Here is a 26,590-nt window from a genome sequence, read left to right as displayed (position 1 = left end):
TTTTAGTTGGGGAAAGAAAAGGTGAGAGTTACTTTACTGGAAGCCATGTGCAATTTGTAAATACTAGTAGGCAGAAAAAGTCAGACAGCGTCCATTATAATCATCCCCTAACTAGCACCCCACTTAAATTTGAGTCTGATGTACATGTAAATTCCCCTCCTAGACCGCCTCTTCCTATACAATACTTAATACAAGGCGTTAAGAGTTTGAGGAACAATTGAACAGACCAATTGATAATAATGAATCCGGCTACCGGAATTACTCGAATACCGAGAGTGACTGTTTGCAATAAATTAAATTGTTTTTGTGTTCATATACAACATGCTCCATAGTTTTTCCTAAACAGCTAAAAAGAGAGTTGGGAAGATAGTTTGAAGGTATGTTCGAGGAACCCTTTTTGAACAAGGACATCACCATTGCATTTTTCCATAATGAAGGAAATGTGCACTCTTGTAACACGCTGGTAATACGGATACTTCGATAACCGATTGAACTTTGATAACCGAGAAAAACAAAAGCCACGTGCGAGAAGCAAGTTTCTCGTTTTTTTAAGTTATATCTTAAAGGTTAGTTTTTTTAGACAAGGCACATGTTCGAGGATAAATGGTGAATCCTTTTCTAGTGGAAAGAACGAATTCACTACAAAATGGTAGATTTTTGCCCCCAAAATAGACAATTCGTTCAAAAAACAGCATGAACTGGTTGAACAGTAAACATTTCAACACAATACAACTAATTATAAATATTGCAAAAAATTGTTTGATTATCCAGTATATATGTGCTTCAAATACTGAAATTTTGATAGTATTCAACGAAGTATAAACGAAGATAGAGCATGTTTTTATAAATGGTATTCATTAAGTTGCAGATACTTTGATTCCCGATAAAGGACACTTCGGATAACATAAACTTTCAACAAATTGGGCACTCTGATTACCGAGTTTTATCTTCTAACTGAAATGCATGTATGTATATTATTGCTATTCTTACCAAACATTTTGAAGTACGAATTAACGTGCATAGTCAAGCGTGACACATTGGGGAATCTATGCATAACTTAATTACAAACACACGTGAAATATGACCAATGGCGTTGTTCGTTTTAAAAAATCACATTACTATTAATTTATACTATTAATAGTATAATTGCAATTTTAAAATAAGATGTAAATGCTTTTTCAGAAGAAATGTATTTCAATTGACGATCGCAATTAATTGTCTACTTAATGAACTTGGTGTTTTTCTGCATAGCTGCCTAACTCAGCTTTTACCTTAGCTGACCTTTGTAGCGACAAATCAATTTGAATATAAAATTTCCCGCCGGTAGGCCTGAAACTTTTGGAAGTAGAAAACGTGCAATCTACGAAAAATTGTCACATTTACATTAATATGTTATTCAATCGACTTTCTTTTTAGGGGAATTATAGGGTATGAAAAGGGATACTACAGTTCGTTTTGCAACGATGTTAACTGCGTGTTCAGCATGAAACAATTTTATTTCTAATGATAAGGCTTGAGGGATGGAGCAGTTTCACACTCATCTCTCGACATCAATACAGCTTGTGTGTTGCCCTGTATATTTAGAAGAATGTCTGCGCCAGAGCGTTTACTTCAAGGATGTGTTCTCATATTTAGTAATTGCTACTATATTGCATCTTGTGCACTCGTATATTTAAATTACATAAGTATTGTTGTTCAATAACCTGATATACGCTTTGACGAAAATATGTTAAATTGTTTTCGAAATTGACCGTTAAACATGTAAATGTATCTGTCGTTCTAGCAGTTGAGTCGTTGCCTCACTTAAATGCATTGCGTTCCAACCCGCAAGGTATCAAGGTCAGTTCGCGGTCTGTAACAGAAATCGTTATATAAACAAACGCTATCGCGTTAACTATGCGAATTTCAAGTGTATTTTGATCAGAAGGATATTAAATGAAGATAAACTGCGATATTATTATGGTAGGTCAATCATAAATTCTTAATTTGTTTTCAATAATTGCATAACTACCGGTTTTTATTTATTAATTAGAAATATTCACCATATAGACCAATATATCAAGCTTGAGCGTGATGATTCGCGATGCTATTAGTAATTAATAACAATGTGCGACAATCCACTAAAACATGTCTGTTCGAAGAACGCGCGTATTAATATTTTCATTCTCCCTGTGTTTTTTTTATTATGTTAATATAGATATCTGATTATTAATATCAAATTAAGCGAAATAAGCCACGATATCTGGCGCAACACCCCGTAATTAGTTTAAACCTATTGATTTTAGCTCGATTGAAAGCCTCAGGCATATTGAAACGATCTCGAGTCCGTTTCCTGGGCCTAGAACCAGTACTTGGTGTCTTAGGAGGAGATCTAAAGAACGCTCCCACAGTGGGGATCAAACCCGTGACCATCCGGTCGCTAGGCGTAATTGATTATCGTGTTATGCTGCTAATTACTGCGATTTAACTTTTGATCGTTCATCAACACCGACCACAATCAATACCGTATCTCTTTTTAAAAAGATATTTCTTGTAAGTGGTAACTTGCGATTCGGATAGATGAAAATACAACGGATCATGTGGATCAACACAATCGTGTTTAATGTTTCTTATAGCAGGGCTCTAAACAAACGGGACTAAATGAGTCTTCATAAAATCCTATGTCGTTGGTGCTCATAAGAATCGCATCATCAAGACGATACTAATGCGTAGCCACAACATTAATAAGATAATGAAACACTCCTTTTATCATGAGCTCTGCTTATAGGGAGCACTTAATTTTACGCAATGATAACGTAAGCTGGACGTGCGATTCACCTGACCTTAAATCACATAATTGGTTGAGTTTTAAAATTTCGGACCGACATCGCTGCTGATATTTATCACTAAATAGCAGTTTAAGCAGAGTGATGTTTCATGACATGCTATCTTATATATAAGTAAATGGCCTTAGTACCTTCATTAGGACATAATTATACATGCTTTAGATCAACCGCTTCGCTTCAAATAACGTTGTTAAAATTGTTTAAGCTCGTGTACTATGCGAAGATCCGGCGGTTGGCTGACTCGAACACTGGGATATATATTGTCATATAGACTGTACTCATCAGACATATCGAATGAGTTACAAATTTATCTTGCACATTTATACAAAATCATTATCATATTTCAAAGGGATACGAAAGAAAATGTTTCGGTAATTCAATTTTAATTTATGCTAGTACATATATTTTTATGTATTGCCTGCTTGCTATAACAGTATTCCACATCGAATTATGCATTACTGATTCATTAAAAGAGTGTGTTATATCTGGTAAAAAGTGTCGAGTAATTGGGAATAGAAGTTACATTGTTATTGAGATGATCGGTTAAAGACCATGTCCATGAAAATTTGACATCCGACTCTTTAAACATTTGAATTTTCTCAAATACTTTAGTAAACTAGAATGTAACTTGTTGTCACATAAATGGACATATTGATCTTTTATTTCGAATACCGGTAGTTAGTACGTTCGTTATTTATTTCCAAGTATTTTTATTTTCAATATGTATTGATCATCCAATGAATGCTGATTATCGATGGATTTTTTTTTATATATATAATCCACCGTTTTTCCGCGAATTTCTTTCTTCGCAATACAAAGTGCTGTATCATCGACCAAACAATGTTCCGTGTCTGAAAACAAAATGAACAAACATAAATCCAAACAAGATGTGTTTGTGAAACACAATGTCCCCCTATATGACGTTTGACCTTGAAGGATGACCTTGACCTTGTGAAGGATGACCTTGACCTTTCACCACTCAAAATGTGCAGCTCCATGAGATACACATGCATGCCAAATATCAAGTTGCTATCTTCAATATTGCAAAAGAATTCATAAAATAAGCGATTTGGGCCACATATATTTGACCTCTGACCTTGAAGGATGACCTTGACCTTTCACCACTCAAAATGTGCAGCTCCATGAGATGCACATGCATGCCAAATATCAAGTTGCTATCTTCAATATTGCAAAAGTATTTATAAAATAAGCGATTTGGGCCACAATTATTTGACCTCTGACCTTGAAGGATGACCTTGACCTTTCACCACTCAAAATGTGCAGCTCCGTGAGATACACATGCATGCCAAATATCAAGTTGCTATCTTCAATATTGCAAAAGTATTCATAAAATGAGCGATTTTGGCAACATATATTTGACCTCTGACCTTGAAGGATGACCTTGACCTTTCACCACTCAAAATGTGCAGCTTCATGAGATACACATGCATGCCAAATATGAAGTTGCTCTCTTCAATATAGCAAAAGTTATTGCAAAATGTTAAAGTTGGCGCAAACAGACCAACAGACCAACAGACAGGGCAAAAACAATATGTCCCCCACTACTATAGTGGCTGACATAAAAAGCTACTCTTCTCTCGCGCGTAGCTTTTGTTGTTCTCTGTTATCAAGGTGTAATCCGTTATCAAAGTATCCGCTTACCCGGCTTGTTGTAATGATATATTTAACAATAAGCATAACGGTTTTGAAATAGACTCGCTAACTAGAAAGCTTAAGAACTATATCACTGATTAAGTCTTAATCATCAACTTTGTTAGATGTTAAACATTTTATTATATCTGTTATTTCAGTTTCATTTCTAGTCACATTTTGCGAAAACAGACAAATTGAAACTGAGTAGAGAAGGTAAGAACTCCCGAAGATGTGAAATGGAAACAAAATAATTTAAGCACGTTGCTTTTTTCATCAGGAGTATAAATAGTAACGTTTCCATAAATGTCGACCGATGACTTAGTGGTGATTTCACACCAGATAATGAATGAGAGTGTATTAAATGCTTCAAAATATTCAAATGTGCTTGCAATTTCGCGATCTTAAATCAATTATTGTTATTTAAATATTACAGTAAAAATGTTCCTTGCATGTTTCATCATATTGTTGACTATGTTACGAACGTATTTGAATTTAGCCCAGTTGTTTTCAGGTTTTAAATCGTCGTAAAAACAGATTGGATGCGTCACCGAATCAACAAAAATAGGTTGAGTTGTGATCCGATGCAACTGTCAAAAAAATTGGCTCATAAAAAAATATTATTTTACCTTAAAAGATGGTTTTCGAATTATTTAGAGTATCAGAAAACTTACAGTAATTACGCTATTCAGTGGTTGTAGACTTTGCTTGTAAAAACTAAATTATTCATCATAAATTTCGATAAGTGCCCGAAGTTTATAACTAATATGCGTACTGAGATTTTTGCTAGGTAACAATTTTTCGAGCATGTCACAGTCGCGTGATCTGTGCGCGCATGCCAAGTGCAACGAGTGAAATGTCTTTTACGCGATCCGGTTTGATCTAGTCTATCAATGTCTTTAGCTCCATGTTATGGGATCAGTAAGAAGTAAAACAGTTTGTTTCATTCAAACAAGAATTGTTGTTATACATACTCATTTGACTTGTTTAATGGTTGCTTGTTAATTTGTACCGTTTACCGTGTGACACATGGCGCCAAATTATTTTGTTACGTCATTTTAAACCTTCACTTGAAGAGCGCAGACTGGTTTACCGATTGTATGCTTCTTTTATTTCATCATTTTCTCCTGCACATTGATAAGTATTATTTGAAATGTTGATGCGGCACGAGTTAAGCTGAGCTTGCAGCATGTTAAATGTCTAAGTGAAAGTGGGAACCTTTCATGGTCCAACTACATAAAAAAAGCCACAAACAGAAGCAAAACAGAAACATAAACTTTGTATTAACACAAATAATAATTAATATTTACATATAATCAATTCGACGAGATATCACAAAAAGAACAGCCGTATTGTTTGGACTGACAAGCTGTCATTTGAGCTAAGCTATGTATTTAACTACATCACATCATCTAAATCACACTCATAGTATTCTACATGTACTTCACACTACACACATTTTTAATGTTTTATATTTATTACTGCTTAGTCATAAACACGACTTATGCCGCTGCTCCGCTTTGCACTCAATGTTCAAGTGCAGATAACTAAAGACTCCGGGAATCACTGTTAAAGAAAGACATCTACTTTAAGGTGATGACATATTGGAAATTGGAATTTAATCGCTTAAGAAATGTGGATGAAATGTGCTCCAAGAACTTAAACATTAATGCTTCAAGGGTACCAGAGCCCCAGATAAGGTTTTGTGAAATTCTTAATGTTACTACCAGATTTTCAAAAAGAATTCTTAACTCTGAAATTTTATTCTTAACGTTACTACTAAGTTTTGGAAAATAAATCTTAACTTTTCTAAATGACCTAAAAATAAATAATAATGGTTATTTTCATGCAAAAAATCGAAATAAACATACTAGCAACTTTATTTATACGAGTTCAACGGTGTCTATTCAGTATTATACAATTTTATTTTTCAAATACCTTCATATGCCCAAACTGTGCTTAGATTGCAAGCCTTCGATGAATTTTTACATATTGCAAAATTAAAACGGGTCTACCCTTCAATCTGTTCAACGATTAGCCACGGGAAATGTCCCTTCTACTCGTTCAATTTTTTTTTTGTTTAAGTTTGGACCCGTCGTGTCGCGTTTTTTTTAGCTTTTCCGACTGTGTCGGCAACTGAACATAAAACATCGTATAAGATTTTTTCTATAATGTCTTTCTTAACATTCAACTTCGGCTCAATTTGCGTACAATATGTTAAAATCGAGTTTTTGCACGCTTTGCAGTTTTTTAGGACGCTCATTGTCGCCGCCATTGTTTTTTGATGTACAGACTGTACACGCCGCTTTTATTGAAAAAAATGCGCTTTGTTAAACAAACCCGATAACCATTCTATATAAGCACCGAAAAGATCTTTAATACGCGAAAAGAAATCAATAAAAATCGATACGAACCGATGTAAAAATAATATTCGTAACTTGATTTTGTAATTCTTAATGGTACGACAAGATTTTAAAATAAATACGTAACGGACTTGAAAATAATTCGTAATTACGAAAATAAGACCCTTATCTGGAGCTCTGGGTACATAACTTAATAATGAGTGGATCTTTGGGCATGAAAAAATATCTTGCACACAAACACTGCATGGTATGAAATATTTTAAATTTAAATTAAATCGCTAGAGAAAGGCAAATCGACTGACCCCCTCTGCAGGATAATTAATAAAAAAAATGTATAATACATGTACACATGTATTGTATAGTGCTTGCATATGTATCTTCAAATGCAAAACAAAAACAAGGTTATTAAGTATGTCAATTGTATACAAAACAATCAATAAAACTAAGATTTTCTTAATGATATAAAAAAGGTTTTACTATTTACCTATATTAAAAAGTATATTTTTCCGTATGTAAATGAAACATAATTAAATGAAACATAAAAATGAATACCTTAACTAGTTTAAGCAATATAAGTTTTTTAATAATTGAGTTAATTTCAAAATACCTGAGGCCGTAAGCCCATGTGAAAAACGTATACATGAACATACCGGCATTGGTTATTAAAAAAACACCATTTTGCAATCCCAATTTTAAGAATACATCAGTATTATGAATTTGGAAAGCAAAAACTGAATTTGACTAGCATATCAATATATCATCTTCCTTTTAATACAGTGAGGTATGAATTGCTGGAGAAGACATACAATAAAACAATAAGGAATGTGATTCAATAACCACCTCAGGAGAGGAAAATGCCCTACCCCTTTTAAAGGGTTTAACTTAACTCTTCGTTGGAATATGAGCCTTGTTCTGAGAAAACTGGGCTTAATGCATGTGCGTAAAGTGTCATCCCAGATTAGCCTGTGCAGTCTGCACAGGCTAATCAGGGATAACACTTTCCGCTTTTATGAAATTTTTCATTTAAATGAAGTCTCTTCTTAGCAAAAATCCAATTTAGGCGGAAAGTGTCGTCCCTGATTAGCCTGTGCAGACTGCAAAGGCTAATCTGGGAAAACACTTTACGCACATGCATTAAGCACAGTTTTATCAGAACACGGCTCATATAGATTCAGCAAAGTTAATGACTATTTGTAAAATTAGTTTGATATTCAAAGTGGGAAAAATCACACCCCTGTAAGTACAATAATAATAATTGAAAGAAATTAAACATTATATCTTCAGATATTAATTACTGGTAACCAACATGTTATGGATTGAATAACGACTTAGATTTAAGTTAGAACAATTGATAACAAGAGCACCGCCTTGCGGGTGCAGACCGCTCATCTATTTTTCTTTTTATAGGTGTAGGGACCTATCTCAATTTCAATCACAAAGGAGGGAGGGTTGGAGTGGAGAGGGGTGTATAGTGTAGGGGTGTGGTCATTTATTACATTATCTTCCAAAAATGCAAAAACAATGCAAACAAAAAATTACATAATTTTTTTTTTGGGGGGGGGGGGATTCTTGGGTGGTATGGTTGGACCGTATTTCAAAAATAAAATAACAAGAGGGCCATGATGGCCCTGTATCGCTCCACTGTTTTTTCTTTGCGACAAAAAGGGGAATTCGCATGGGTTGAAATGTACTCAAGCATGTGACTTTCTCTTTCTATCCCTCGTCCCACTGGGCGCTTAAAGTTGGAAGGGTGAGCATTTTTATATATGTAAAAAGTTACTACCGTGTTAACTAAATAGACAAAAAAGCCCGGGCATTGTTGCACAGGTCCTTTGCTTATAACGTAGGTACATTTATCTCTCCAAAAGATATTGTTGTTCTTTCTATTTCACATATTTTTAGATGCTGAAGATCAAATCTACGCATTTGATTTGAAACAGATTCACAAGACCCATAGGAATCAAAATGCCTTAACCCTTTACCAAGCAACACATTTTGGACTTTCCCAATTTGAAAGAGGTTGCAGACGTCAAATGAATTAAAATGGAATATGAAGGAAATGATCAGGTAGAGTAGAAATAATTGTGATAAAAGGAGAAATTGCTCATCAACCAACACATCCCTAAGACCAACAGGCCTGAGAATATTATGATAATCTAAAGATTATTTCTTTATATTTATAAATGTATTTAATTAAGTAATACATTTGACTTCTAAGATCAATTCATAACTTATACATTTGTATTAAGAAAATTATAAAATGGTCAGAAATATGTATGGATTGCTGAGCAATTGACAATCATTTCAACAATTCATGATCAGTCACGATTCACAAATGGAACAATGAATCATTAGTTATTAAAAAGCAGCATATACGATAGTTAAGAACAATGCACTTCATTAATTTCAACACCTCCTCTTGGATACAAAGTTTGAGTTTACCGTGCAGTATCATATATTGACTTTCCTTGAAATAATTATGTTCATGGAAGTTGTGTTTTTAAAATCAACAATATATTATTAAACTGGTTTTAACACTACAAAAAAGACATGAAATTAACATGTCATCCAAAATATTTTCATCCGGATATATGGTCACTTTCGACATATTTAAATAAAACCTGACTTTTTTCAGTTTATAAGAAAAACATTCATAACACATGTTCTTACTTCAATGCCTTTGTAAGCAGTCACCATCTGACCTAAAATGGAAATAAATGACAGGGTTTTATCTCATGTTTACAAGATGTTGATGTTGTTGTTGGTCACAGCCAAACAGCCGCAGTAATCTCTACTGGTAAACGTCATATGTTCAGTTTTGTGACCCCCGGGGCCGGGTCAAATTTGAGCCCAGGGAAATAATTTGAACAAATTTGGTAGAGGACTATTAGATATCACTACATTCCAAATTTAGTAGCCCTAGGCTCTATAATTAAGAACAAGAAGATTTTTAAAGTTTGCACAAAATAGGCCTTATTTAAGCATATGTTCATTTTTGTGACCCCTGGGGCAAGGTCAAATTTGTTCCTAGGGGCATAATTTGAACAAACTAAGTAGAGAACTATTAGATGTCACTACCTACCGAATTTGGTAGAAATAGGCCCAATGGTTATGGACAAGAAGATTTTTATAGTTTGCACAAAATGGGCCCAATATAAGCATATGTTCAATTTTGTGAACCCTGGGGAACCGTCAAATTTGATCCCAGGGGCTTAATTTGAACAAACTTGGTAGAGGACTATTAGATGTCATTACATACCAAATTTGGTAGCCCTATGCCATACAGTTATGGACAAGAAGATTTTTAAAGTTTGCACAAAATAGGCCTTATATAAGCAAATTTTCGATTTTTTGACCCCCCCAGGGCAGGGTCAAATTTGACCCCAGGGGCATAATTTGAACACACTTGGTAGAGGACTATTAGATGTCACAACATACCAAATTTGGTAGCCCTAGGCCCAATGGTTATGGACGAGAAGATTTTTAAAGTTTTCACAAAATAGGCCTTATATAAGCAAATTTTCAATTTTTTGACCCCCCGGGGCAGGGTCAAATTTGACCCCAGGGGCATAATTTGAACAAACTTGGTAGAGGACTATAAAATGTCACTACATACAAAATTTGGTAGCCCTAGGCCCAATGGTTATGGACAAGAAGATTTTTAAAGTTTGCACAAAATAGTCCTTATATAAGCAAATTTTAAATTTTTTAACCCCCCGGGGCAGGGTCAAATTTGACCCCAGGGGCATAATTTGAACAAACTTGGTAGAGGAATATAAGATGTCACTACATAGCAAATTTGGTAGCCCTAGTCCCAATGGTTATGGACAAGAAGATTTTTAAAGTTTGCACAAAAATATAAGCAAATTTTCAATTTTTTAACCCCCCGGGGCAGGGTCAAATTTGACCCCAGGGGCATAATTTGAATAAACTTGGTAGAGGACAATAAGATGTCACAACATACCAAATTTGGTAGCCCTATGCCATATGGTTATGGACAAGAAGATTTTTAAAGTTTGCACAAAGTAGGCCTTATATAAGCAAATTTTCAATTTTTTGACCCCCCGGGGCAGGGTCAAATTTGACCACAGGGGCATAATTTGAACAAACTTGGAAGAAGACTATAAGATGTCAATACATACCAAATTTGGTAGCCCTATTCCTTATGGATATGGACAAGAAGATTTATAAAGTTCGCACAAAATAGGCCTTATATAAGCAAATTTTCAATTTTTTGACCCACCGGGGCAGGGTCAAATTTGACCCAAGGGGCATAATTTGAACAAATTTGAAAGAGGTTCACCACAGGAACATTCCTGAGAAATTTCATCAGATTTGGACCAGTAGTTTAGGAGAAGAAGATGTTTAAAGAAAAAGTTAACGCACGCACGCACGCACACACGATGGACACAGGACCATGACATAAGCCCAGCTGGCCTTTGGCCAGTGGAGCTAATAAAAATAAATATTTGTGTTTTTTAACCATGTTTGAAAAAAACAAGAGATGTGTTTGTCAGAAACACAATGCCCCCTATTGCCCCACTTTGAAATTTTTTATTGTTTTTTTTTTACCTTTGACCTTGAAGGATGACCTTGACCTTGAACTTCCACCACTCAAAATGTGCAGCTTCATGAGAACGCCGCTTTGAATTTATTTTAATTTGTTTTACCTTTGACCTTGAAGGATGACCTTGACCTTGAAGGATGACCTTGACCTTGAACTTCCACCACTCAAAATGTGCAGCTTCATGAGAACGCTGCTTTGAATTTTTTATATTTTTTTTTACCTTGAAGGATGACCTTGACCTTGAACTTCCACCACTCAAAATGTGAAGATTCATGATAACGCCGCTTTGATTTTTTTATTATATTTTATTTGACCTTTGACCTTGAAGGATGACCTTGACCTTAAAGGATGACCTTGACCTTGAACCTACACCACTCAAAATGTGCAGCTTCATGATAACGCCGCTTTGATTTTTTTTTTACCTTTGACCTTGAAGGATGACCTTGACCTTGAAGAATGACCTTGACCTTGAACTTCCACCACTCAAAATGTGCAGCTTTATGATAATGCCACTTTGAAATTTTTTATTTGTTTTTTGACCTTTGACCTTGAAGGATGACCTTGAGCTTCCACCACTCAAAATGTGCAGCTTCATGAGAACGCTGCTTTGAATTTTTTTGACCTTGAAGGATGATCTTGAAGGATGACCTTGACCTTCAACTTCCACCACTCAAAATATGCAGCTTCATGTATGGTATGTCAGGTAAGAGTTGTTTTGTCAAAGTATCAATCGAATCTATTCATAAATAAAGAAGTTATGGCAATTTAAGCAAAATTTAATAATTTGACCTTGAGAGTCAAGGTCATTCAAAGATCAAGGTAAAATTCAACTTGCCAGGTACAGTAACCTCATGATAGCATGAAAGTATTTGAAGTTTGAAAGCAATAGCCTTGATATTTAGAAGTAAAGTGGATCGAAACACAAAATTTAACCATATAGTCAAAGTTACTAAGTCAAAAAAGGGCTATTATTCCGTAAAAATGACAACCAGAGTTATGCAACTAGTCCTTTTACTGTACCCTTATGATAGTTTGTGAGTGTTCCAAGTATGAAAGCAATATCTATGATACTTTAGGGGTAAAGTGGACCAAAACACAAAACTTAACCAAATTTTCAATTTTCTAAGTATAAAGGGCCCATAATTCCGTCCAAATGCCAGTCAGAGTTACATAACGTTGCCCGCACAGTCCCCTTATGATAGTTAATAAGTGTTGCAAGTATGAAAGCAATAGCTTTGATACTGTAGGAATAAAGTGGACCTAAACACAAAACTTAACCAAATTTTCAATTTTCTAAGTATAAAAAGGGCACATAATTCTGTCAAAACGCCAGTCAGAGTTACATAACTTTGCCTGCACAGTCCCCTTATGATAGTTAGTAAGTGTTGCAAGTATGAAAGCAATAGCTTTGATACTTCAGGAATAAAATGGACCTAAACACAAAACTATACCAAAATTTTCAATTTTCTAAGTATAAAAAGGGCACATAATTCTGTCAAAATGCACGCCAGAGTTATCTAACTTTGCCTGCCCAGTCCCCTCATGATAGTAAGTAAGTTTACCAAGTTTGAATGCAATAGCATTGATACTTTCTGAGAAAAGTGTACCTAAACGCAAAACTTAACCGGACGCCGACGCCGACGCAGACGCCAAGGTGATGACAATAGCTCATAATTTTTTTTCCAAAAATAGATGAGCTAAAAATTGAACAACTTGACAAACGTTTTAATTTAACCTAATATACATTATTTTCAGAGCCTAAAAGTGTAACTGACAGAATGTTTAGGGGGGGGGCTGAACAAAAAATTGGTCACAACGCTTGTCCAACTACGTAATTAATTACACAATTTTTTACTTTCATTACTTAACATATAATTTGTATAAGTTAACACAACCTAGATGAGTTAACACATAACTTCCTGTAGTTAACACATATTTCCTATTAACATACAGTCTACTCTCGTTATCTCGACATCGGATATCTCGATTTTTTCGATATGTCGAAGTAAGCTCAATGTCCCAACTTTTTTCCTTCTTTATCTATATTAATAAACATCGCATATCTCGATTTTCGTTATGTCGAATAATTCAATATTTCGATATACAAATTTGTACCGAGTCCGGATTTTACATGTATTTACTGTGGTTTATCTCGTAGTGCGAATAACTGTCCGAGTGTTGGCAAAGGTGAGAAATTTTTTCTTTGATACTTCACCGTCCCGCTTCGCCCGGCTTCTCCCGATACTGTGCAGAAGATAATTGATCCGTTAATTGCATCAATGACCACACTTGTGTTATGTCATTAGCCATTAACACTTGAGTAAGGCCTGTCATTTTATAACCTGTGGGTTTATTTTATCCTGTACTAATCATCGATCGAACTTTGCATTTCAAACTACAAAATGTACATGTACAGTCCAGTATTCCGGAACGTGATTTACGCATGTCCATATGAAAAACCCTTGTTTTGATTGAACATCACTTGCATCATAACTTTAAATAGCAACATTACCGGATGTTTACTCGAAAGTTTAGAAAATGATAACCGCATGTGTTCATGCAATTTAGTAACACTTAAAACGTCATTTTAAGCATTTAAATAACAAATTTAATCGTGCCTCTTTAAAACGCATATATATCAAGTAATAGATAGGGTAGTAGAGAGTATTATGCCACGGTTGACGGCTTTAGTTAGACCACTAATCAGGTATATTGATGTTAAAAACAAGTCAAAATTTCGTCTCATTTTTTCTTTGAAAACGCCTAATCGGATATCTCGAACTCTCGTTATCTCGATATTTTTTCTTGTTCCCGCCGACTTCGAGATAACGAGAGTAGACTGTACATAACTTACCAAGGGCACAATAATTATAACATCACATCTAAACGGTTTTGTTATAAAATTGTAATTGCACAAAAAAAGTCCAGTCATTAGCATCAAATAACACAAACAGTGTTTCAAACATGCCCCAACATCAATACCTTTAGAATCATTCATTATTTAAATATCTAAAATATAATTTTAGTACATTGCTAACCAAAAAGGTAAAAATTGCCCCCCTTGCCAGACTAAAAAAAGGCAATTAAAATTATTTATTAGTAAATTTATTGAAATTCATTAAATGGGCTTAAAAAAAGAAGGGAAACAATATTTAAAGATGACAGAGCAACAACAAGTTGAACATTTTTCTCCAAAAATCAACTGATAATTTCATGATATAAATATTTGGTAAGTACTTGCAAACTTGAAACTCTAACATACTAAAAACAAAACAGAAAATAAACCACTGATTTAAACAACAAGAGCTGCGTTTGTGAAACACAATGCCCCCTAATGTGCTGCTTTGAAGCCATATATTTAACCTTTGACCTTGAAGAATGACCTTGACCTTTCACCACTCAGAATGTTCAGCTTCATGAGATACACATGCATGCCGAATATCAAGTTGCTATCTTCAATATTGCAAAAGTTATTACCAACCTTAAAGTTTTGGGACAGACAGACACACACATACAATGACAGACAGACAGACAGACAGACAGACAGACAGACAGACAGACAGGCCAAAAACAATAGACCTCCGATCATTCAATCCGGGGTCATAAAAAGATCATGAACTAAGAACATAACTGCTTTATCAACGGCATTTAAATTGCAGAAAATACAACTATGGTAGTACAACACAAAAACTGTTTATAACATTCAATAAGTTATTGGTTTAATAACCTGTATTCATTACTTGATGCATTACAGTTGTTTCTATGAACACATCAGCTTTTAAAAACATTTATTATTTGACAAAAATAATTCATGAAATGAAATGCATCGTATAGAGAAAGGGGCATGTGTTAAGTTAAACCCATTTCAAATGTTAGCAAAAGTAAAACAAGAATCATGGCGAATAACGATGACTTTGAGCTTGACCCGAAAATACAGTCCCGAACAAGCGTCCGTCCATGCTTGCTATATCCTTCATGTCATCAAGATTGATTAATGCAAACTTAAGCTATTAACCCAATAGCAGCTGTTCAGACTGCCATACGCCCCTCATACCACAATCTAATATTAATAGAGAGAGCATTTTCTCCCTTTTATCAATTATTCTTAATTTCACTTCTTATTTTTCTCTTCATAATAAAATAAAACAAGGGACAAAATTGTCACAAAACCAGGTTTTCATTGTGAAAAAAAAATCTGATAAAGGGAGAAAACTCAAACTGAACTTTTGAAATGACCAAAAAAAATTAACCCCCTTTGTAAGTTTTTTTTTTTTTTTTAAATCTATTTTTAGTCGTGGCGACCTTGACATTGGAGATATTGACGTGATTCTTTCGTGGGACACACCGTCCCATGATGGTGAACAAATGTGCCAAATGATTTTAAAATCTCACAATGAATGACATAAATATGGCCAGGACAAGCTCATTTATGGCCATTTTTGACCTTTGAACTCAAAGTGTGACCTTGACCTTGGAGATATCGACGTAATTATTTCGCGCGACACACCGTCCAATGATGGTGAACAAATGTGCCAAATGATTTTAAAATCTGACGATGAACGACATAGTTATGGCTCGGACAAGCTCATTTATGGCCATTTTTGACCTTTGAACTCAAAGTGTGACCTTGACCTTGGAGATATCGACGTAATTATTTCGCGCGACACACCGTCCAATGATGGTGAACAAATGTGCCAAATGATTTTAAAATCTGACAATGAACGACATAGTTATGGCCCGGACAAGCTTATTCCGCCAGCCCGCCAGCCAGCCAGCCAGCCCGCCCGCATTCGCCAATCTAATAACCAGTTTTTTCCTTCGGAAAACCTGGTTAAAAACCTGGTTAAATATTTTGCTGCATAGATTGTCTCTCATAGTGGATGTCTTACTCACAGATTTCACTCCATTCACATTTTGGTCAAAGGATTGCTTACAAACATTGCAGAATTGGCTTCCTATATTTTCCCCTCACAGTGCATTTCTTAATAACAGTACTGATTCAGCTTTATTTTTTCCCCTCACAGTAGAGATTTATTTGCTCCATCTGTCTAACTTTCAAGTCACAGAAGAGAATCCCCACCATTTCACTCAACATATCAATCCCTAAATGGATGTCTTCTCCTTTAGTTCAAAACTATTCATTTGAGCTAGATTGCATAAAAAGCCTAGGGCTTATTGAAACACTCAATGCACTGGGAGGAACCAGTACTTGCTGACGGGGGGAGTCTAAAAAACACTCCCACAGTGGGATGGATTGTCAGATTGGATGACTCCCAAGGCCAACACCATATTCACAGTGCTGACCTTATCTTCTCCTTCAATCATCCGCTGTCAATGCTTGAACAAACTGGTACAGGAAACGAAGCATTTCATCCACCTTCACATGAAGTTGTTGTAGGATTACTCTACAAGAGGATATAGTGAAAAGATTAAAGCTAGAATTGATAGAAATATTGTGATTAATGTACTCCCAATTTTATTTTATTTATCCAAATTTGCAGTTATCAAAATATCAAAACTGCATTGACTAAATATTATGTTATGGTACAATCTTAGTTCTATTCACACCTTCTTGGAAACACCCAGTACATGTAGTAACAATGACATAATAATGATAATATATGAGCCATATTCAGTCCGCACAGGCTTATCAGGGACGACACTTTCAGCTTTTATGACATTTTTCGTTTAAATGAAGTCTCTTCTTAGCAAACATCCAATTAAGGCGGAAAGTGTTGTCCCTGATTAGCCTGTGAGAACTGCACAGGCTAATCTGGGACAGCACTTTACGCAAATGCATTATGCTCAATTTTCTCAGAACATGACTCATATTGTTCAATGCCTTAACACCACTGGCAGACTCTGTGACACCTGTTGACAAAAATCAAAATGTTGGACAAAAGTGGCATTACTGTCAAGACATGATATTGTTACAAAATCACAGTTAAAAGCATATGTCTGATATAATGATGAAACGCCTAGATTCTAACCTTATCAGGCAATTTGTCTTAAAGTATCTTCTGACGTTTCTCAGAATTTGAATTTTCATTTGTGTTTTTTTAGTCATTTTTTTTTACCAAAATAAAGAAATATTCAACAAGAAAATGAAAAAATTATCAGAATTTTAATTGTTATGAAACAAGGAATATGTCTATGCGACATCATTGAAGCTGATAATTTCCAGACTTATAGATGCACTTGCAAACCCTGGGATTAATATTAAATGCCCATAAACTGCTTTTGCAATAGCCAGAATTTTTACCAACCTCGCCAGTTTTACTTGTACCTGACTGAAAATCAATTTCCTTTTTTTAGAATTGTTTTAAATTGGCAAAGTTACATTTTCATCAGGTAATTTTTCCGATTTTTGTTAAATTATAACAAATGCGCAAGTTTTAAGATATGCAGTCAGCTCATGAAAGAGCAGTTCACTTTAATCAAAATTCCTTTCAGCTAGCTTGAAATAACTTCCTATTTAATGTTAAATGATATAAGCTTAGATCTGAGGAAACGTGTTTTAATGCATGTGCATAAACTATCGTTCCACATTAGCCTGTGCAATCTGGGAAGATACTTACCCTTTTTATGGTATTTTTTAAAAAGAAGTCTCATCTTAGCAAAAATACAATTGAGAAAAAAAGAGTTGTGCTAATTAGCCTGTGCACTTCACGCAAATGCCTTAAGCCCTGTATTCCCAGAGTGTGTTTAATATTCAATGCTTTAGACAGTCAGATAATTGTACTTCCACCTGAACACAGGTTAACTTTCTGTTTACTCACTTGAACTCAGGTAAACCTCTCGTTTACTCACCTGAACTCAGGTAAACTGTACAGTGTTAACAGCTGGGTGGGCAACACTACTGTCACTGGTACAGGATCCTGAAAATTTAACATAAGAGTCATCAGCTGCATTAGTTATCATGTTTTCAATTTCCAACAATTTATGCAAGAGTGCTATGGTATTGTTTTTATAAACAATAGTATTTTACATCTATTAATCTCGCACGAATGTTTACATGAAAAAAACTGAAAATGATTGTATAAAACACTACATTTGAATCCAGGTCAAAACAATGCCATGCTGGGTCGCTTGATAACTTGTGATTATTGAATGGGGAAAACATGGTACTTTTTTATTGACTTATTTCAATTAGTACCTGTCAAAAAAAATCTCAGTTTATTATCAACCCCAAAGAGAGTCTGAACGTACAATCCATTGATTTGTGTGTATAAAAGCTGTTTTCATGATGGGACAATAACAAGAAAGGCTGAATTATTAAAAACATCATACATGTAACTTACTGGTAACTGGAAGCGATGAAAGAAGCCATTGCATATATTGGTGAGAGCTGTAAACTCTCGCTCCCGATTGGTCAGCTCTGACACAGGAAACTCTAGCAACCTGAGATGACAGTTTGAATGGTTAGCGTCAAACTGTTGTGTATGTCTTAAATTATCCATATAAGACAGAATAGTTTTGCACAAGCCCTAAACATTTCTTTGTAAAAGCCAATGTCTATATTAAAAACCAAACCATGTAAAACATTTATGTGTTCAATATCAACATTTTTGTTTCATTTAACAGAAAGCATATACAGAAAGAACTGTGGGATGGGGGTTTTCCAGTTGAACATGCTTTGATCATTGTATGTGATGTGCAAGTGTCAGGTACCGGTCTTATTTATTAATACCAACCAACAAGTGAATTGAAATTGAATTTCAGTGCAAAATGTACCAAAAACATTCTGAAAATTTGGCAAAAGAGACAATTAATATGTGATTTCAATAGAATAATAGATCTTGTGCAATTACTTTATTGCAAATTTTGCCTATTTTTTGCTAGAGAAATTTACTAATTTTGAGGGATTTTGATCAGTAGGAGAATTAATTTTGCTGAAAAAAGCTAATTGTTATACATGTATAAGGTTTAAACCCTAGCAAACTGTGCATATTTGGGTACAGATTGCATGGAAAGCAAGTCTATATTCCATCCATGTTCCCAATCATTGACACCAGACAGATTATGGAAAACTCTTAATGAGAATACAATTGTTGTATCTCTAAACAGAGATTTTTTGCCCAATTGGGAAAAGTACTGGTACTATGATTATTTGGTAAAATAAGTGCAAAAAACCCATAAAATTCAGGTTTTTAAATCTTCAGATTGGGACCGGGTTATACGGTATTAAATTTTGAACATGATATAATTTGTTGTGCAGTATTAATTTAATTGATGCTCAACTTATTGTTTACATATATATGAAGGCTCATATAATCATATATTTTGTTAATATAAAACGTTGTCACAGATTAAAATGTTCAAGAGAAAATAAGCAGTCTATGAACTTTTCTGCCCCTGGAGAAAACAGGGCTAAATGCATGTGGGTAAAGTGTCGTTAAATAATAGCCTGTGCGGTCCACACAGGCTCATCATGGGTCTTTTGAACGTTGGTATTTAATTTTAAAACACATCTGAATATTCTTTTAAATGCCTTTTTGGTGTAATGTTCACTTTCAGTAGTCAGTTTTATTGTTTACTTGCAGATGATGCGTTTTGTGAAACAAATCAGACGCAACTTTCCTTCCTTTTGGGGAATTGTATGAACTGCAATAAGAATTTTTTGTATTTTGGCTTAATTGGGAAAATGTCTTTTACTGATACTTTATAAATAAGGAAAAACAACCACTGCATGCATGCTGAAAGAAGCGTTCAACAGATACAAAGGTTGCTCACTCCACTCTCCATATGTACTCACCCAACATAGGATATGCGGAGATCCATCACAGTGGCTACCAGAAGCTGTAGCTGTGTTGCTATGCCAACAGGAATCTGGTTGCTTTGGAAACCATCTTGAATCTCCTGACTGAAAGCAATACAAGTTTGGGTAAAATAGAGTTAATGGACCCTAACCACTGCTCAAAGCCTCAACTGGATATTGTGGCATGAGTAAATTAAAGTTTTGGAGTAATTTATTCCATATTTTGCCTCAAGACCTAAAACATTGCAGTGCAATCAAGGAAGTGCAAAAGCTTCACCCAAAATGCTGAAGACTTTCAAGATTGTCCACTTGTTTACTACATTTTATTATCACAATAGTAAAGAAAACATTTTTAGCTTTTACTGTTTTACTTCATTAGAGACCAAATCCATATGATTACCAGCTATTATGAATAAATTTCCAGATCTGTTCCAGCCTTGTGCCAGCGTTAAGGGCTGTCGCCCTATCAGCCTCCCTCAACACGACATCACTTCCTGTTGATGTCCGAATGACTTCACTTCCTGTTGTTGTTGCCTCGTTTCCATTTGTGACATCACTAGATTGGTTTAAATTTCCAAAGCGCTTACAATCGACTGGTTTCATTTCATTTAAGTGCACATTATCAGAAGTACCAAAACTCCTGCTATTTTCTGAATTAGGTTTTAAATGTGAAGTTTTTGATTCTATGTTACTAGCATTGTTGTTATAACCATTTGACTGAACACTTGGAACCAAACAATTAGGCTTACTGCAACCTCTTGATCCACTATCACCAGTGTTAGAAAAGGCACGGAATGCTCCAGAGTCTACCACGCCCATGTTGTTACTAACTATGTGGTTGGGACTCTGAATATTGGTCTGAAAGCCGATGTCTCTGAGACGGGAATGCTGAAGATTAGTTTTATTATCAGCAGATACATTCTGGGCCAAGGCCTCCACACTGGTGGACGACCTGTGGGAGGTGATGTCAAAAACTCCCAGCTGTAACAGAATCAGGAAGAGACATTCAAAAACCAACCCTTTAGTACTCATATAAGCATTATGGCCCATTTGTAGTGCCTTAAAAAATCAAATTAAGACTTATTTTGATAGATTCAAGTTTTAACGCTTTGTTTCAAACCAAATCATACTTATGACCAGCAAAAAGCATAAAACTTGAACAGTCATGTGAAGTTTTGATTAAATCTGCAATTGGTTCAGAAGGAGAAGTCGTCAGAACAAAAAGATTTCTCATGTACATACTGACTGACAACAATGAAAAAACTAGAGCTTTGTTACAGACGTGACTAATACCCCCACATGCCGCATTGACACATAATTTTTTGCATGTCGTCTTCACAAAAAACAGCGGACACCATGCTCAATTTTTAAAACGCACTAAGTGACCCCTTAACCTAGTTTTTGACCCAGAAAGGCCCATGTTCTAACTTGGCCTTAAGATCATCTCCATAAAACTTCTGACCAAGTTTGGTGAAGATTGGATGTAAACTACTTTAATAAGAGAGCGGACACCATGCTGAATGTTAAAAAACGCACTAAGTGACCCGTTGTTTTTTGACCTTGTTTTTGACCCGGCAAGGCCCATGTTCGAACTTGGCCTAGACATCATGTAGATACAACTTCTGACCAAGTTTGGTGAAGATCGGATGAAAACTACTTGAATTAGAGAGCGGACACTTAATACGGACCGACAGACAGACCGACAGGCAAGTTCACTCCTATATACCCCCTAAACTTCGTTTGTGGGGGTATACAAACACGGTATCCTTCAAGCTCCCCATGAGCAATATGTGCTCAGGTAAAAAAAAATTGATTAAGTACTGCATGTATATAATATTCACACATATATCGGTACTCTTCCAATAACCAGTACATATGGGAAGTAATTCAAAAGATTCTCAAAAAAAGAAATCACACTTACTTGTAGCTTAGTTTTTACTAACCAATCAATAATAACTGACAAAAATTCTTCTCAATTCATTATTTCTAGTGAATAATTCTTTGCTATGTGTGATCATCTTAAATGAAAAGAAATATGTGCAGCCTTACCTTATCTGTCAGGTAGTTGTCCAGACTAGTAACTGTTTCAGGGGTGACAGTTCCAGTTTGTAACCCCTTACACAGCCCCTTTAAGGCATGTATGCATCGCGTCATGGTTTCCACACTCAGGCCATACCTTAAAGTTGCAGAACAGCAAATAGGTATGAAAATATTTAATTTGAGCACATGTATAAAATATCTTTCCAAATTTAATATATTGAACTCCCATGACAAAGTTGCTCAAAAGTATCAAATATATAAGTCTGCAATGTAGCAACTTTATCAAAATGGTTAAAAACATAGTCTTCTACATAGAATTTTATTAGATAAAAATTTCATTAAAAACCAACAGACATGTTGTAGGTACTTTCCAGAAGCCTTTTTTCCTAACCTCAGGTCAAGATATTCAGAGATATAAAATAATTGAACCATACAAAAAAAGAAAAACAAGTTATCATTATCCATTTTGAATAGCCAGGTATGTTGATAAACTTGAGTATAAATATTAACATAATTTTCATATCACATATACCGTAAAATTTAATTGAAACCATTCAATTTAATTTAAAGTACCGGTATGTTGTTTGTGACTGAGACCTTCAACAGGCATACTTACTTCTTTTTAATCACACACTCGTCTAGAATTTCTACGGCATCCCCCAATGCTTTCTCGATTTTCGTAAGAACTAAAACTAAACAAGGGACAAAATTGTCACAAAACCAGGATTTCATAAAACTAGGCCTAAGCGTTCTTGAGTTATCATCCGGAAACTATCTGGTGGACGGACCGACTGACGGAGGGACCGACGTGTGCAAAACAATATACCCGCTCTTCTTCGAAGGGGGGCATAAATATATTTATAACTAGAGATTTGTCACAGATGAGACGTATACCCCCACATGCTTTATTGACACAGAATATTTTGCATGCTGTCTTCACAAAACAAGAGAAGCTAATTTATAGCGATTTTTAAGAATTATTATGCCATTATCATGTATGGCCATTTTGACCTTTGAACTCTTGAATTCTTTCGCATGACACGCCGTCCAATGACTGTGAACAAAATTAATGTACAGAGTCATTTTAAAATCTCACAATAAATGACATAGTTATGGCCCAGACAAGCTCATTTTTTTACTTTTTAACTCCAAGTGTGACCTTGACCTAGGAGCTATCAAAGTAATTCTTTCGCATGACACACCGTCCAATGATTGTGAACAAATGTACCAAGTAATTTTAAAATCTCACAATGAATGACTTAGTTATGGCCCGGACAAGATCATGTTTGGCCATTTTTGACCTTTGAACTCAAAGTGTGAACTTGGAGATATCAACTTAATTCTTTTGCATGAAACACCATCCAATGATTGTAAACAAATGTACAAAGTAATTTTAAAATCTCACAATCAATGACATAGTTATGGCCCTGACAAGATCATTTATGGCCATTTTCGACCTTTGAACTCAAAGTGTGACCTTGAGATATCAAAGTAATTCTTTCGCATGACACACTGTCCAATGATGGTAAACAAATGTGCCATATGATTTGAAAATCTCACACTGAACAACATAGTTATGGCTCAGACAAGTTCATTTATGGTCATTTTTGACATTTGAACTCAAAGTGTGATTTTGACCTTGGAGATATTGATGTAATTCTTTCGCGCAACACACCGTCCAATGATGTAGATCATATCTGCCTAATGATTTTAAAATCTCCCAATGAATGACATAGTCATGGCCCGGACAAGCTCATTTATGGCCATTTTTGACATTTAAACTCAAAGTGTGACCTTGACCTTGGAGATATTGATGTAAATCTTTTGCGCTACACACCGTCCAATGATGTAGATCATATCTGGCAAAGGATTTTAAAATCTCACAATAAATGACATAGTTATGGCCCGGACAAGCTCCTTTATGGTTATTTTTGATCTTTGAACTCAAAGTGTGACCTTGACCATGGAGATATCGACGTAATTCTTTTGCGCGACACACCGTCCAATGATGGTGAACAAATGTGCCAAATAAAAACTCACCATGAACGACATAGTTATGGCCCAGACAAGCTTTTTCCGCCCGCCCGCCAGCCGGCCGACATTCAACAATCTAATAACCAGTTTTTTCCTTTGTTAAAAACACACGATGCTGCACTCGATAAACATTTATGCCCCCAGTGGAAACCATGTGAGTATTGATTGATCAACCCTTTTGAATTAAGTTTAAGTCCAAAAGTAGGACAATGTCAACATCAAAATGAAGTCAGATGTTGTGAGTGTGAAGAGGTCAGATGTTGTGAGTGTGTTGATAGTGTTCAAAGAAAGATGCTAGTTGAGACACAAGATTTTTGGTAAACCAAGAATTAAGACCTTTTTAATACATGTATGTTGAATTTAAAAAGAATGTTAAAATGAGGTCAAAGTATGTGGATGTGTTGATACTGTTAAAATATCATATATTCAAGTATCAAAGCTTAGTAATGGCAGTATTGATGTTGGACAACACACATTTGGCATAATCACGATTTTAAGTGGTCTAAGTGCCTGAAGGACCGTGAACAATTTGTGAAATTCATGTTTTACAAAAATACTACGCTGTGCCAAGGAAAAGGTTACATATTTGATAAAACAATAAGCGAAAACTGAATGTTAACAAAACTTCTTATATATTTTTATGCTGAGACCAAACTTTTGAGGATGGATACAATTTCAAAGCTTTAATTAATATGGTGATGCCGAGATAACAAGTTGCCAACTTTTTTCCTATATAGTAAATCGATCCCTAGCTATGTCTGCATATAAGCTAAATACACACATAAAGTTAGTGTAATACATCTACCAAACTTAACCCTTTTCCACTCAAAAGCAAAATGAAAACGGCTATTAGCAAACAGCATAAAACCAGAACAGCCTACGAGTAACTCACAGTCTGTTCAGGTTTTATGCTTTTTCTGCTCATCAGTATCTTAAGCTTGGAAATAAGGCCTTTAAAACTTCAATCTAGTAAACAAGGTTTCAGTTAAATTTAACTTTTTAATGGACTACAAATGCGTCAAAATACGTATCTAAGAGGTAAAGAGTTAAGTTATTGAGGACAAACCAATTTTAACCCTTTTAGCGCTGGAACTGGATTTTAAAGGCCTTTGCAAACAGTTTGGATCCAGATGAGACGCCACAGAACGTGGCGTCTCATCAGGATCCAAACTGTTTGCTATTCTGATAGTATTCTTTGAAAAAAATCGAAGAAAATGCTTATTTTAGAAATTCAGCAGACAACATTTTAGCAGACTACAAATTTCCCAGCATGCAAAGGGTTAAATTTTTAGTAATGATGTCATTGACCTAACTAATCACAATCACAGTCCCAAGCTATGTCCCCAAGCACGCTAGCTACTAGTATATACAAACTATGAGCAGGATTGGTCCATGGAAACTTGAGTTATCGACTTGAAACAACCTGTTTCAACCCAACAGAACAACAAACTAACCAACAGAGAGTCTCTCATATGCCCCCTCCCTGCTGAAGTATAGTACATGAGCCTCTGTTGGTGAAAAAGGGGTTTGATGCATGTGTGTAACATGTCAAAGATTTTGTGCAGTCCTTACAGGCTTATCAAGGAAATCACTTTCTGCCTAATCTGGATTTTTGTCAAGAAAAGTCTTCCTTTAAACCAAAATTACAATTAACACAGAAAGTGTTGTCCTTTATCTGCACAGGTAAATCAGGAACGACCTTTTTTCATGCACAATGATTAAACCCGCATTTCTCAGAGAATGTTTCAAATGTTTGTAATACCGCAGGACTGCGTGAAGAAATCCAGCAGTGACTCTACATTGTGTATCAGTCTCCTGGGGAAGATCATCCCAAACACAGCTATCCAATGTCTGTGTAGAGAAATACAGAAAATTGCAAAATTGGTTGTACAATTTTTTTGCATAGGGTTTGATCAAATTCTTGCTAAAATCTTACACAAATCTGTGCCCCTGTGACACATGTTTGGGGGCAGACAAGAGTATGCCATGTTATTATGGATTGTACATGCAGATGAATGGATCTATGCAATATCAAATGTCTTCATAGGATATAACAAGAGCTGTTCCATGTTTACATTTAGCTAAAGTAGATAAAGGGCACAATTCTGCATCATTGCAGGTCAGAGTTATTGGTCTTGATCTGCCACTTACTTTTTCCAGCATTCTAGGATGTCTTTCAGTGACCAGGGAGGTTTTCGGAAAACTATCATGTGCCTGAAAATTCATGAAAATTATAGCGATATGGTATTAAACTTGGAATTCTTGACAATGATACAATGATAATACACATCTTTTTAAAACAAAGCACAGAATTTTGTTGCCATTTTCATTTCTAATACAGATAGATAACTTA

General features: G+C 35.2%; 1 protein-coding gene across 1 annotated transcript in view; it reads right to left on the bottom strand.

Annotated features, from left to right (window-relative positions):
* Nucleotides 1–5,741: 5,741 nt before the first annotated feature.
* LOC127838207 (uncharacterized) overlaps nucleotides 5,742–26,590 on the bottom strand; it is a 41,044-nt gene continuing 20,195 nt past the window's right edge. Inside the window, exons 13-21 of the mRNA XM_052365798.1 lie at nucleotides 26,389–26,451; nucleotides 26,000–26,088; nucleotides 22,820–22,895; nucleotides 22,213–22,339; nucleotides 20,564–21,144; nucleotides 20,161–20,268; nucleotides 18,707–18,806; nucleotides 18,216–18,283; nucleotides 5,742–16,810 (exon numbers count right to left, since the gene is read on the bottom strand). Of these exons, the coding sequence (XP_052221758.1) occupies nucleotides 16,723–16,810; nucleotides 18,216–18,283; nucleotides 18,707–18,806; nucleotides 20,161–20,268; nucleotides 20,564–21,144; nucleotides 22,213–22,339; nucleotides 22,820–22,895; nucleotides 26,000–26,088; nucleotides 26,389–26,451 (1,300 nt within the window). The 3' untranslated portion in view covers nucleotides 5,742–16,722. The remainder of the gene's footprint in view (nucleotides 16,811–18,215; nucleotides 18,284–18,706; nucleotides 18,807–20,160; nucleotides 20,269–20,563; nucleotides 21,145–22,212; nucleotides 22,340–22,819; nucleotides 22,896–25,999; nucleotides 26,089–26,388; nucleotides 26,452–26,590) is intronic.

Source organism: Dreissena polymorpha, chromosome 7 (assembly GCF_020536995.1).
Source record: "Dreissena polymorpha isolate Duluth1 chromosome 7, UMN_Dpol_1.0, whole genome shotgun sequence".
NCBI classification, from domain to species: domain Eukaryota; kingdom Metazoa; phylum Mollusca; class Bivalvia; order Myida; family Dreissenidae; genus Dreissena; species Dreissena polymorpha.
The sequence above is the reverse complement of the archived record's forward strand: the minus strand, read 5'-3'. Positions and strand labels throughout refer to the sequence as shown.